At 49.0% G+C, this 14,598-nt stretch overlaps 1 protein-coding gene and 1 long non-coding RNA gene across 6 annotated transcripts in view; one reads left to right on the top strand and one right to left on the bottom strand.

Moving 5' to 3' along the window:
• Positions 1-14,598, bottom strand: part of AMHR2 (anti-Mullerian hormone receptor type 2) — a 34,408-nt gene that overhangs the window by 5,460 nt on the left and 14,350 nt on the right. For all 5 annotated transcript variants that reach the window (XR_014508036.1, XR_014508037.1, XR_014508038.1 and 2 more), the window contains exons 4-8: positions 13,294-13,433; positions 9,459-9,686; positions 8,423-8,537; positions 6,056-6,216; positions 4,512-4,659 (exon numbers count right to left, since the gene is read on the bottom strand). Coding sequence is in view for 2 of the 5 variants with exons in the window: in XM_083427654.1 (XP_083283780.1) it covers positions 4,512-4,659; positions 6,056-6,216; positions 8,423-8,537; positions 9,459-9,686; positions 13,294-13,433 (792 nt within the window). In the remaining 3 variants the exon portion in view is untranslated. The remainder of the gene's footprint in view (positions 1-4,511; positions 4,660-6,055; positions 6,217-8,422; positions 8,538-9,458; positions 9,687-13,293; positions 13,434-14,598) is intronic.
• The window catches only part of LOC310671750, a 33,986-nt gene continuing 20,675 nt past the window's right edge, over positions 1,288-14,598 (top strand). The window contains exons 1-2 of the long non-coding RNA XR_014508148.1: positions 1,288-1,708; positions 2,058-2,303. This is a non-coding gene — a long non-coding RNA (uncharacterized lncRNA). The remainder of the gene's footprint in view (positions 1,709-2,057; positions 2,304-14,598) is intronic.

Raw genomic sequence — 14,598 nt, 5'->3', positions numbered from 1 at the left:
TTTTTTCCTTTAATTTTTTGGGGGGGCCACAAGAGAGTGGAGCCCTAAGCTATAGCTTATTTAGCTTATAAGTAAATCCGGCACTGGGTAGGTAGAACCAAAAAACAGACATCTTCCCTCATGGAAGCACTTCAGCTTGGAGGATACGGCATGTTCCCAGCATTCAAGCTCCAACATATTTACTGGGGGGTGGGGGGGTGGGGAGTCCTTCTTTGCCCAACTAGTGGAGCTGCTGTGTATTGAGGTTCCTGTCTTGAATATCCTTGGTGAGTGTCATGAACAAACATTGGATGCTACCTTTGATAGTGTGGCCTGAAGCAGGGTGGTGTTGCTTACTGCTGGTAACCAAGAGGGCAAGGAATCCAGTGTGGTGTGGACACAGCAGCAGACCCAACTAGGTACTCCTGCCACTGCGCTCACACCACACAGACACCCCAACCGCCACTGCTTTGGGCCCTGATCCCTCTTAGCTTGATGAGCACTACCATGCGACTGGCCTTTGACATCACTGATGGCATCCCTGCCCCTCCTGGGTAGACACTCCGGGCCAGCTCCAGTTTTGAGAAGACAAAGGGCTCTCTTGGGATCCCTCTGCTTTGCCAGTGAACAGGCCCAATGGCAGGCTTACCTGGTGATGATGGGCAGCAGCTCATCAATGAGAACCAGGTAGTGTGGAGCTGCCGTTTAAATCTGCTACAATGCCCTTCCCATAGCAATCATTCTAGGTCATTGTAGGAAATTTAAGAGACCTGCAGATATAGGGCAGGCTCCACACTGCCTGGCACGCCCTGTGTGGAATGGGTTTTCATGGGCAGAAGGGGATCTATTAATTGCAACCTATCCCTTCAGGCACCTACCGTATTTTTCGCCCTATAGGACGCACTTTTTCCCCTCCAAAAATGAAGGGGAAATCTGTGTGCGTCCTATGGGGCGAATACAGGCTTTCGCTGAAGCTTGGAGAGCGAGAAGGGTCGGTGCGCACCGACCGCTCTCACTCTCCAGGCTTCAGGAAGCTATCAGCAAGCCTGGGGAGCCCGCGGGAGTTCCCGCAGGGCTCCCTAGGCTGCGGATAGCAGTCTGCTGCCCGGAGCGCGGGGCGCGCTGAAGCAGAGCTCCCGCAGGGCTCCCTAGGCTGCGGATAGCAGCCTGCTGCCTGGAGCGCGGGGCGCGCTGAAGCCGCGGCTGGGGGGGGGGAATAATTTTTTTCCCCTTTATTCCCCCCCCCCAAAAAAACTAGGTGCGTCCTATGGGCTGGTGCATCCTATAGGGCGAAAAATACGGTATGTGTGTGGGTTGAATAGTTTCAAAATCCCATCCTTGGCAGCAAAATTAAAAGCATAGGTATTGTTTTGAGCAAGTGAAGCTAAGAAAGTAATCTGGTTTCCTTCTCACCCTGCTTAACAAAGAATCAGGCAAAAACTTGTAAAGTAAGTTTAAAATTGAGATTTACTTACTTTACGCATTGGTTCACAGCAATGGCAGCAGTAAAACCTATGCAGGCAAAATACTTATGTTTATGGTATAACCAGCTTCAGGCATGTGCCTGGAGATGGAGCAAGCACAAGACATGGCTGCCCTCATGGCTGGTCAAAAGGAAGTGAGAGAGAAACAGGAAGCACTATATGCTCCTTCCTTTCCAGGGGAAATGACATCACACAGAGCCCTCTCTACCAATTGTATTTCTATAGTCTGAGTCTATATATTATCAGTGGCGTAGCGTGGGTTGTCAGCACCCGGGGCAAGGCAAGTAATTTGCGCCCCCTAACCCTGGGCAAGGCAAGTAATTTGCGCCCCCCCCCCGCTGCACTGTCCCTCCCCCAGATAGTCCCTCGCTCTCTCTCCGCTCCGCACCGCACCGCATGCCTGGCACCCTCCCCTCCACAGTGGCGGCGACCCGGCGGCTTGGATCGGATTCGCACAGCCAGCACTGCAGTGAGAGAGAGTGAGTGAGCCAGGTAGGGGCAGAGAGCTGTGAGTGCGAGTGCCCCCCCCAGATGTTGCGCCCGGTGCAGCCGGCCCCCCCAGCACCCCCCACGCTACGCCACTGTATATTATAGTCTGCCTATCAGCAATACAGCTCTGTAGAACTAACTCCTTCTCATGCTAACTAGCAAGAATATGCATTCTTAGGTTTGGCTGCTTCCACACCTTAAGCACTGTAAAACTGAGGGGCAGGGCAGGCTTTAGCGGTGGAGCCCCAGGGCCCTGGGCCCTAGCAACAGGCCGGGGACTCCCGGTGCCAACCATGTTGTGACTCAGCAAAGCCATGACTCATAAGGCTGATGAACAGGACAACTATAAAGGTAAAGTGAGAAGGCTCTTGTCAGGAACAATATAATGTCTGAAGAATAGAGAGAGGGAAAGGATTCGGAAAACTGTGTGAGAATGGGAGATAGTGTGAATACCAGGATACAGTCATACCTCGGGTTGAAGTTGCTTCAGGTTGAGTGCTTTTGGGTTGTGCTCGCACGGCGACCCGGAAGTAACAGAACGTGTTACTTCCGGGTTTCACTGCTCACGCATGCGCAGACGGTCAAAATGACGTCACGCGCATGTGCAGAAGCGGCGAACCGCAGCCCGCGCACGCACAGGTGTGAGTTGCGTTTACTTCAGGATGTGAACGGGGCTCCGGAACGGATCCTGTTTGCATCCAGAGGTACCACTGTATAGGGTTGCCATATTTCAAAAAGTGAAAATCTGGACACAGCTATTTTTAAGGAAATTCACCAACATCTACACTTCTGACATGGTGATTTCCGATTCCCGCCAGGACACTGTTTCCAGCTATGTCCTGGAAATTCTGGGCGTATGGCAACCCTCCCAAGATACCCTCACGCCTGGAGCTCAATCCCGTCCCAAAAGCTGAGTGTGTGAGCAGAAAACGCTTGTTTTTCATCAACAGCATGCCATGCCCTGGAACTGTCACCAGGTGGTAGCACAATCCACACCATCACCCTCACTTCAGAAGCCATCCTGTTTCCCTGCATCTGGCAGTGGGACCTTGAGATGGAAGTTGAGGCCACTGTCAAATGGCGGGAGCATCTGCAAACCAGGTGACAGTATGCATCAGGGAGCAGAACCACCTCCTAACAGTGCCAGCGGATCAAATAGCTATAGATCAGGAATGAGGAATCTGTGGCCCTCCAAGTGTTGCTGGAGTCCATCATTCCTGCCCATTGGCTCTGCTGGCTGGGGCTGATGGGAGATGGAGCTCAACAGCAACTGGAGGCAGGGCCAGCTCTACCTAGAGGCAGAGTGTGGCAGCTGCCTCAGGTGGCAAATTTTGAGGGGTGGAAAGTCACTAGAAAGGTGCATCATGTAGTCTGCCCTGCAGCTCCTAAGCTAGCTTGCTGCCCTGGCATGGCCAGTGCACCAGTGAAGCAACCCTCCTCAGGCAGGGTGTGGGCCCGGATTTTGGGGGCAGGGGAGCACTGCTGGCACGTCTTGCCTCAGGCACTAAAAGGTCTCAGGCCAGCCCTGTCTGGAGAGCACACAGGCTTGTCACTGACGCTGCTGACGGCCAGTGTGCAAGAGAGCCAGACCACTCTGCAGCCATGGGCAAGGGCTTTAGGATCACTTGTCCCATGAGAGCTTTTTGAACTCCCCAAGGTGGAGCAGGTGGGGAGTGAGCCAGAAGCTGCTAAAACTGCAATGCTCTGTGCTCAGCCTCACCATTTGTTGGCTTGTTGCATTTGTGAAAAGCTACAAACATTTTTTGTGGAATGACAGAGGCTGCTTCCAGATGACCTGTTTATTGGGCCTTCCCCCAAACTTCTTTGCAGGGAGATTAGACAACAGTCAGCTATTGGATTTATTTGCAGTGAGGTTAGACGATGTGTTATCCTCCACTTTCGTGCTTGTTTCCCTGTGACTTTCCTTATTGCAAAATGTCTAGCCTTTTGGTGGCTCTGTTGTGACATACCCTTCTCCCCAACTCTAACTGCACAATCCAAATTTGCCGGTATGTGACTGAATCCCACCCAAAAATAGAGACAGCTTGGAAGCGCCCAGAAATAGGAATAATGTTGATAAAAAAGATGCATGGGGTGATGAAAAAAGGTAAAGGATCCCTAGACGGTTAAGTCCAGTCAAAGGCAACTATGGGGTTGCGGCGCTCATCTCACTTTCAGGCTGAGGGAGCCGGTGTTTGTCCCCAGACAGCTTTCCAGGTCATGTGGCCAGCATGACTAAGCCGCTTCTGGCACAACGGGACACCGTGATGGAAACCAGAGCGCACGGAAATGCTGTTTACCTTCCCACCACAGTGGTACCTATTTATCTACTTGAACTGGTGTGCTTTCAAACTGCTAGGTTAGCAGGCGCTGGGACAGAGCAACGGGAGCTCACCCTGACATGCGGATTCGAACCGCCAAACTTCTGATTGGCAAGCCCAAGAGGCTCAGTGGTTTAGACCACTGCGCCACCCGTGTTCTGTAATGGGGTGATGACCTTTGGGGCTGTGGATGAGCAGTACTAGGCTGCTTCTCTCATCCTCTCTCTCGTTTGCTCACCTGGGAAGAGTGCAGAGCATCTCATCAGGCTTTCCCACAGCACCAGTGCCATGGAGTAGACGTCAGCCTGCCTCAGTGCCGAGCCCAAGTCTTGCAGGTTCAAGCTCTCGTCCAGAATTTCAGGAGCCATGTAGCGTGGAGCCCCTGCCTAGGGAGAACGTGGGTGAATTATGACACCAGCTGCTTAATGCAAGCTTTGGATAGGAAATGGTAATGCTCAGAGTTGGCACATCCTGCCCTTGTACACCCTGGGCCAAAGCTAAATGGAAGGAATTGAAATCAAATTTGCAGGTGACACCTAACTGGGAGGGGTAGTTAATGCTGCAGAAGACAGAATTAGAATTCAAAATGACCTTAACAGATGGGAGAACTGGGCGCAAGCTAACAAAATGAATTTCAATAGGGACAAATGTAAGGTTCTGCACATGGGCAGGAAGAACCAGATGCACAAATATAGGGTGGGGGATACCTGGCTTGCTAGCAGTACATGTGGAAAGCATCTAGGGGTTTGGGTGGACCACAAGCTGAACATGAGTCAACAGTGTGATGCAGCAGCAAAAAAGGCTAATGCTATTCTAGGCTGCATCAGCAGAAGGATTGTGCCCAGATCAAGGGAAGTAATAGGGCCGCTCTATTCTGCCTTAGTCAGACCACACTAGAAATACTGTGTCCAATTCTGGGCACCGCAGTTTAAGAAGGATGCTGACAAGCTGGAACGTGTGCAGAAGAGGGCAACCAAGATGATACAGGCATCATGTTTTAGAGTTCTGTCTTCCAGCCAGAGAGAGACTTGACTTCAAACCCCTGCTGAAATGAATCACATGGTGATGATGGGCCTGTTCTGCTCTCTCAGCCTAAACTACCTCACAGGGTTGTTGTTGTTGCTGTTATCACTACAATTTATTACCTGACCTTCACCCTAAAGTCCCAGGGCAGGTTGCAGCAATTAAAATACAACAGGAGAGAAAACTGGGGCAACCCTGAGTGGCTTGGAGGAAAGGTGGGGTGTAAATGTGAGAAGGAAATAAATTCTGTGAACTGAATAAAGGAAGCAGACTTTGCATATTTTGAGCAATTTCCTTAGCCAGAGCAGCAGGCAGTAAGTTTTGCAAAGCACTGAGGACTCCCTTGCCCTACACAGCCCAGTTCCAAGGCAGCTTATAGAATCAATATTTACCGTATTTTTCGCTCTATAACACGCACCCGACCATAACACACACGTAGTTTTTAGAGGAGGAAAATCCGTAGGCATGCCACCCGTAGGCATTCCCTCCATAACACGCACAGACATTTCCCCTTACTTTTTAGGAGGAAAAAAGTGAGTGTTATGGTGCAAAAAATACGGTATGTCATGTGGCACATAGCTGTGTCCTCTATCGCTTTGCTGCTGCTTTGTCCCTGCAACATCCCCCTCTGTCTAATGGTTGAGCAGCCCTGCAATTGCCACCCCCACAATCTTCTCATGCCCCGATATTGCCAAGCCTTGATGCTACCCCTCTCCAAACTGCTTCTCGTTCCGTTCAACCCCTTAGCGATGCAGGTACCTTGCGGACAATGCCTTCCGTGGGGCCCTCTCTCCACGCCTCGTGGAACGCAGGTAAAGTCATGGCGAGGCCGAAATCCGTGATGACGCAGGTCCTGTCCTCCCGCACCAGCACATTCTGGCTGCTCAGGTCTCGGTGTGCCACCCCAGGTTTATGCAGGCCTGGTACCAAGACAAAGGATGTTAGCGGTGGCATGGCTGACCCAAAGCTCAGGCTTCACCCACCATGAATTTATCAAGACAATGAGCAGCGGGGAGAAAGCAGAGAGAGGAAGAAACAGAGCACAGGGTTGCATGGGAAAGGTTTGACCCCCAAGCAGTCCCACTTAAAAGATTTCAGGTAGACGGGCGACTTTCCCAGGTTGATGAGTCCCATCCGACTGTTATAAGAATCTTAAGATCTCAAACACAGAATATTCATAAATGCACACATATCTAAATATATGAACCATGTTTCTGAAATAGCATGGGAGAGCAATCCTGAAGCCATTTTGACTCTCGAGAGCCAGTGTGGTGTAGTGGTTAAGAGCGGTAGTCTTGTAATCTGGGGAACCGGGTTCGCGTCTCCGCTCCTCCACCTGCAGCTGCTGGGTGACCTTGGGCCAGTCACACTTCTCTGAAGTCTCTCAGCCCCACTCACCTCACAGAGTGTTTGTTGTGGGGGAGGAAGGGAAAGGAGATTGTTAGACGCTTTGAGACTCCTGAAGGGGAGTGAAGGGCGGGATATCAAATCCAAACTCTTCTTCTCAAATATTCCTCTGCAGTAAGGGAGGCAAATGGGGAAAGTCTACCCGTTGTCTTTTTGTTCGCAAAGCCTGTTTTAAGGGCGTACAGTGGTGCCTCGCAAGACAAAAAGAATCCGTTCCGCGAGTCTCTTCGTCTTGCAGTTTTTTTCGTCTTGCGAAGCAAGCCCATTAGCAGATTAGCGCTATTAGCGCTATTAGCGGTTTAGCGGCTATTAGCGGCTATTAAAGGCTTAAGCGATTAGTGGATTAGCTGCTAAAAGGCTATTAGCGGCTATTAAAGGCTTAAGGGATTAGCGGATTAGCTGCTAAAAGGCTATTAGCGGCTTAGATCAGCTGTTAAGCGGCTTAGATCAGCTGTTAAGCGGCTTGCGATCAGCTGTTAAGCGGCTTAGCGAACAGCTGTTAAGCGGCATAGGGGCTTGGGAAAAAGGGGGGGGGGAACCCCAGGAATCGCAAGACATTTTCATCTTGCGAAGCAAGCGCATAGCAAATTCGTTTTGCGAAGCACCTCCAAAACGGAAAACCCTTTCGTCTAGCAGGTTTTCCGTCTTGCGAGGCATTCATCTTGTGGGGCACCACTGTATTTGCGTATGAATAAGGTGAGTCTGTGACCTGGATTCAGGAGCTAAAGTATTAACCATCACAAAAGAATGGCCAGTCAGCCCAGGCAATGCAATCAGTGACCATTATTAGGTATCTTGGCAAGCAGGATTTTTGCTGTAGACCGCCTCCTTCTGTGATGTATGTATGATATTTAGGGCTGTTGGTCTTGGGCTACAGGGTGGGCAATTTCAAAAGTCTATAGAAATGCTTGCGCACCATTGTTCAGGGTTCACCTCCCTCCTGCGTGTGGTGAGTGGGGACCCTGTTGCAACAGTTTAATAAAGATCAAGCTTACTAGCCGCTTTGCTTCTCAGTACAATGGTATCTCGGGTTAAGAACTTAATTCATTTTGGAGGTCCGTACTTAACCTGAAACTGTTCTTAACCTGAGGTACCACTTTAGCTAATGGGGCCTCTTGCTGCTGCCACGCCGCCGCACGATTTCTGTTCTCATCCTGAAGCAAAGTTCTTAACCCGAGGTACTATTTCTGGGTTAGCGGAGTCTGTAACCTGAAGCGTCTGTAACCCGAGGTACCACTGTATATTCTGGCTGGCCTCTGTTATTTTCTCCTACCAATAGGGAACCCACTTAAGAACTCTATACCGGCTCCAGAACACCCCATAAAGGAAAAGGAACAGTTTTTCTTACAACATGACCCTCATTTTCCTCTACAGCTCGTGCAGAAAGCGCCTTCTTGTCCCTTGGGGCCACCATTGGTCTCACCTGCTCCTTCCACTGGAACCTGCCCTTGCATGCAGGGGAATCCCTAACTCACCGTTTAAGACCCATCAGTTGCCCTCATCTGGTTTAGCCAGCTAGTCACAGCTGTTCCCACGGGGTGGCTGCTGTCGCTCACAGCTTCTTGGAGCCTCAGATTAGAGCAATGAGAACATTGGTGGATAAACTACCCAGAAGGAGGACAACATGTTCCCCACCACAGGTACCGCCCCTTCCCATACATCTAAGGAACAATAAAACACATGATGCTGATGAGCACCCCTGGGCCCACTGCCTCTTACCTTCCTTCCACAGCTCCTTGTGTAAGAAAGCAAGGCCCTTGGCAAGGGAGGACCCTAGCTTGAGCGTGACGTCCCAGGAACAAACATGTTGCATGAGGAAATGCCGTAGGGACCCCTGTGAAGAAAGCACCATGCAACTCAATGCACATAAACTAGAGCAGTCCGACAACTGCAAATGTGTGAGAATTGCAGAACTGAGAAGACTGCTGACTGTGAGAATAAGGCTTTAGCTGGGGACTACTGTACTCCTTTAGAGGGATGCAGGTGGCGCTGTGGTCTAAACCACAGAGCCTAGGGCTTGCTGATCGGAAGGTTGGTGGTTCAAATCCCCGAGACAGGGTGAGCTCCCTGCCAACATAGCAGTTTGAAAACACATCAAAGTGCAAGTAGATAAATAGGTACCGCTCCGGCGGGAAGGTAAATGGCGTTTCCGTGCACTGCTCTGGTTTGCCAGAAGCAGCTTAGAATCATAGAATCATAGAGTTGGAATAGACCACAAGGGCCATCGAGTCCAACCCCCTGCCAAGCAGGAAACACCATCTGTCGAACAGCTCTTACTGTCAGGAAGTTCTTCCTAATGTTTAGGTGGAATCTTCTTTCTTGTAGTTTGGATCCATTGCTCCGTGTCCGCTTCTCTGGAGCAGCAGAAAACAACTTTCTCCCTCCTCTATATGACATATATATTTGAACATGGCTATCATATCACCCCTTAACCTCCTCTTCTCCAGGCTAAACATGCCCAGCTCCCTTAGTCATGCCCAGCTTAGTCATGCTGGCCACAGGATCCGGAAGCTGTACGCCGGCTCCCTTGGCCAATAAAGTGAGATGAGCGCCGCAACCCCAGAGTCGTTCCAACTTATAGAACAAGAAGGTAAGCACATAAAATGCACCGTGCTGTGCTTGTAATCAGGCAAATCATGTTTGTGCATTATTTTATGCAGGCAAATATTTGCTCCAGACACACATGTATAAATTGCCACTTGTGTATACCATTGCCTGGGCACAACCTGAATCATATCACTAGTATGGCACTCACCAACGGGTAGAGCGTCAGCACCAGGAGCCCCCCCTGTTCCATGTGTGGTCCTCCACACCCGGCAGCCACAAGCTGCACAACGTTGTCATGGCTCATCAGCGGGAGGCTGTGCACGGCCCACTCGGATGCAAATTGCCGGTAGCACAGAGCAGGGAAGGCTTTGATGGCCACAGGCTGCTGGCGGAATGTTCCTTGCCACAGCTTGGAGAACTGGCCCTCATGGAGAACCTGTGGGGCAAAAAGAATTTGGGTGAAAGAGCCTTCCTCAACCCAGCGCCCTTCAGATGCTTTGGAATACAATTCCCACCACCCCCATCTGGCATGAGCAATAGTAAGCCTCCCATCATCGGAGGCCCTTCTTTGTGTGCCTCCTCCATGAGAGGTCCATAGGGCAGCAACAAGAGAACGGGCCTTTTCTGTGGTGGCCCCCTGGTTGTGGAATGCTCTCCCCAGGGAGGTTCACTCGGTGCCTTTGTTAGATATTTTTAGGTGCCAGGCAAAAATATTCCTCTTCTCCCAGGCCTTTGTGTGGTGTAAAGCCAGTGTGGTGTAGTGGTCAAGAGCAGGAGACTTGTAATCTGGTGAACCGGGTTCGCTTCCCCGCTCCTCCACATGCAGCTGCTGGGTGACCTTGGGCCAGTCACACTTCTCTGAAGTCTCTCAGCCCCACTCACCTCACAGAGTGTTTGTTGTGGGGGAGGAAGGGAAAGGAGAATGTTAGCCGCTTTGAGACTCCTTCGGGTAGTGATAAAGTGGGATATCAAATCTAAACTCTTCTTCTTTGCCTAATTAATTAATTATAAACTTGTGTGTGTGTGTGTTATTGTTTTAGTTTGTTACTGTGCTATGTATTTTTGTGTTTTTATATTGTAAACCACCCTTGGATGAAGGGCAGTATAAAAATGTAATAATAATAATAATAATAATAATAATAATAATGCAATACATCTGGAGAGGACCAGTTGGGGGAAGGATGTGCCAAATTTTAGCATCCACTTCCTAACTCTAAGCACAGCCCTGTTTGTTGTTGTTGTTTAGTCGTGTCCGACTCTTCGTGGCCCCATGGACCAAAGCACACCAGGCACTCCTGTTATTCACTGCCTCCCACAGTTTGGTCAAACTCATGCTGGTAGCTTCAAGAACACTATCCAACCATCTTGTCCTCTGCCGTCCCCTTCTCCTTGTGCCCTCCATCCTTCCCAACATCAGGGTCTTTTCCAGGGAGTCTTCTCTTCTCATGAGGTGGCCAAAGTATTGGAGCCTCAGCTTCAGGCTCTGTCCTTCCAGTGAGCACTCAGGGCTGATTTCCTTAAGAATGGATAGGTTTGTTCTTCTTGCAGTCCATGGGATTCTCAAGAGTCTCCTCCAGCACCAGAATTCAAAAGCGATCAGCCTTCTTTATGGTCCAGCTCTCACTTCCATACATCACTATTGGGAAAGCCATAGCTTTAACTAAAAGGACCTTTGTTGGCAAGGTGATGTCTCTGCTTTGCCCTGTATAGCAGATCCCATTATTCTTGAAATGCACAATTTAAGTTCAAAAAGCTGTTAATCTGGAAGACATTTTGAAACTGAGCATACCTTGCTTTCTACCCCATGTGATCGTCATCTCACAAACCGTGTAAGCTTCTAGTCTTTGTGGTTAGAGTGGGGAAAGACAGAAGGGCAGCGACCCTCAGGGCATAAATACAAGCTTAACAGCAAAGGCAACCCATCTCCCCCACTTCCTAGAGAATAATTCTGGGAACTGTAGTTTTTTGCCGGTATTCAGAATTCTGAGTTCAGCCGTTCACAGTATGCCTCCACACAGATGAACCTTAAACTGGATTTTCCTCCAATTAGTTTGCAGCACAACTGTTCACAGTGGTTGGAATATATAATCAGTTTAAAAATGGCTTTCTTCTGCTTTCTGTACCAGATGAACAACTCTCATACACGGCACAAATAGCACACTAGTCATCAAAGAGTGCTTTCTTTCCTTCCGGGTGTCTGTTGGGACAACACTGCCATCGCAAGGCAAGCGTTCTCTTTTGCAATCATGACAAAGAAATACAACTGTGGGAGTGTGGAGCTACTCTTATGCCATTGATGCGTCAACATTAGATAGATGGATGTCAAACAGGAAGTCGAGAAGAGCCATTATGAGTAAGGCAAATGGACATTCCTCTGTCCCATGTCAGTTGTATGACAATAAGGTTACCAGATTTTTCTCAAAGAATCCAGGGGCACTTTTCAACTTCAATGGGTTTTGTATGGGGACTGATTTGTAAATCCTGGGGCTGTCCCCGGGAAACGGGGACGTCTGGTAACTTTATATTACAAAGCAATTAAGAAAGAGCCCCTTTAACTAGGGCTGCTATATGTCCGGGATCTACCGGACATAGCCGGGATTCGTCCATCAATAATGGTGTCCAGGTGGAATTTCTGAAAAGCCACCACAGTGTCTGGGGACTCCCGGGCGTATGGCAGCCCATATTGGAAGTGTTGATTTTTTGGTGAATTTCTGAAAAAATAGTTATAAAGCTTCAAAATAAAAAATAAAAAAATGGAGATCTTTCTTTCTCTTTCTTTCTTTCTTTCTTTCTTTCTTTTTTTCTTCATCTTTATTGGAAGTACAAAAAGTACATAATTATATGTGCACTAAACATGATGAGACGTAAAGAAAAAGCAAAAGAGAAACAGAAGGAAAAATAAAGGGGGGAGGAACCCAAAACTATATATTTTACAAGGTTGTTATTATACTTCACCTGATCTTAACCTATTACAGTATTTGTAAGAATGGATTCCAAATGTGACTGAATTTGTCCATGGCAAGCCTGCGTTTATATGCAAGTGGTCGATATGTTGCAAGTTTGTATAAGCCTTCAATCCAATCGTAGAAGGGAACTGCGTTTTTTATTTTTCCAATTCATCGGTATGAGATCCAGCGCCGAGGGCCTTCTGGTGGTTCCCTCATTGCGAGAAGTGAGGTTACAGGGAACCAGACAGAGGGCCTTCTCGGTAGTGGCACCCACCCTGTGGCACCCACCCTCCCTTCAGATGTGAAGGAAATAAGCAGCTATCCTATCTTTAAAAGACATCTGAAGGCAGCCCTGTTTAGGGAAGTTTTTAATATTTAATGCTGTATTGTTTTTAACACTTGATTGGGAGCCGCCCAGAGTGGCTGGGGAAACTCAGCCAGATGGGCGGGGTATAAATAATAAATTATTATAATATTATTATTATTATATTGGTCTTTTTGCTGTGGTAAGGGCATGGAGATTGTCCGGATTTTCAGTTTTTGAAAAACGGCAACCCTACTTGAACGTCCCTTGAAGCAATTGGGATTGTAAGGAGAAGGCAAAAACGACACAGGTGCGTGTGAGAGATGCAGCAAGGTCAGATTCAAAAGAGAACAGGGCTACTGCACCAGGGCCTGCCCACCTATGAAGCAAAGTGAGGCAACTGCCTCAGGCGGCAGGATCCACATGAGCAGCAGATCTGGCCTCCAAGAAATGCACTGTCTGCGCTGCCGTGGTGCCAGCAACAGCTGCAATGCACTCCTTGGAGACTGGATCTGCCATCTCCTCAGAAGTGCTCCCTCCTTTTGGAAAAGAGGAGATGCTACTGGTCTGCTCCCACCCTGTTCCTTGTGTTTATATTTATTGCCCGCTTGTTACTGACGTAGAACTTCCCTCATCCCTTCTTCCCCTGTGGAGAGGAGCGCCATTTTGTGTTTCGCCTCACGTGCCCAAATGCATTGGGCTGCCTCCGAAACCAGGTTGGCGTTTCCCACGGATAAAGCAAGCAAACTAGGGTGACTCTCAGTGGGCCCATGGTCCCCCACAACTGATACCTGAAGGAACTGGAGATCTGGAAGCTCCTGTGTGGGCAGTTTCCTCTCGGTTTCTGGCTCCGAGCTCGTAGTCACCTTGGTGAGGTCACCGCTTTCTTCTGGGCTCAGGAGCACAGCAAGGACTTTCCACTGCCTTAGAACTACAAGGAAAGAAATATATATTTGCTCCTGCAGCAAGACACGCGTCCCAAAATTATCAAAGTCCTGCACAAATTATGCAGGTGTTCATATGTTTGCCTAATTTGTACTGCTGGGCATGGGGAGGAGAGAAGGCAACGAAGAGCCATGATCCCTGGCCACTAGAAATCCTGCTCAGCCTTTCCTCACCCAAACCTGAAATTTCAGTGAGGTATGTAGTGGTTTCTGGACGCGGGTGGCGCTGTGGGTTAAACCACAGAGCCTAGGACTTGCCAATCAGGTCGGCGGTTTGAATCCCCACGACGGGGTGAGCTCCCGTTGCTTGGTCCCAGCTCCTGCCAACCTAGCACGTCAAAGTGCAAGTAGATCAATAGGTACCGCTCCGGCGGGAAGGTAAACGGCGTTTCCGTGCTCTGCTCTGGTTCGCCAGAAGCGGCTTAATAATGACCCAGAAGCTGTACGCCGGCTCCCTCGGCCAATAAAGCGAGATGAGCACCGCAACCTCAGAGTCGGCCACGACTGGACCTAATGGTCAGGGGTCCCTTTACCTTTATGTAGTGGTTAAAGTGTCAGACTAGGACCTGGGAGCAGCCAAGGTTCTAATCTTCACTTGACCTTGAAGCTCACTGGGTGACTTTGGGCCGGTCACTGACTCTCAGCATAACCTACCTCACATGGTTTGTTATGTACTAAACAATAGGCAAGTAGGATCCTAGAATGCAACAACTGATTGGCTTGCAGGAAAAGACCAATCAGGCTCCAGGAGGAAGTTACCGGTAACATTTGTTAAAAAACCCAAGGCATTTTTGTTGGGGATCATAGGGAAAAACCTGCCAAAAAAGTTGAAAAACATTTTCATATATGCGACAAAGGATGGAAGACTGAAGAAACCCCAACTAAAGAATCATGGCAAGAAAAATTGACGGACTATGCAGAACTGGCAAAACTGACATATAAGCTACAGGACAAGGATAACTGTGATTTTAAGAATGAATGGGAACCTTTCGCAAAGTATCTGAAGACGCAACAAAGCGAACTGGACTCCTTGGCAGGTTTTGAATAAACATTCACAATTTTTTTACTGATAATAATCAGCTAAACAGTTTGGGGATCTATACAACTTTGTAACATGCAGAAAACAGCATTATTGGAGAAACCAAAGACTGG

This window comes from Podarcis tiliguerta (genome assembly GCF_965153285.1).
Source record: "Podarcis tiliguerta genome assembly, chromosome: 2".
Lineage (NCBI taxonomy): Eukaryota > Metazoa > Chordata > Lepidosauria > Squamata > Lacertidae > Podarcis > Podarcis tiliguerta.
The sequence above is the reverse complement of the archived record's forward strand: the minus strand, read 5'-3'. Positions and strand labels throughout refer to the sequence as shown.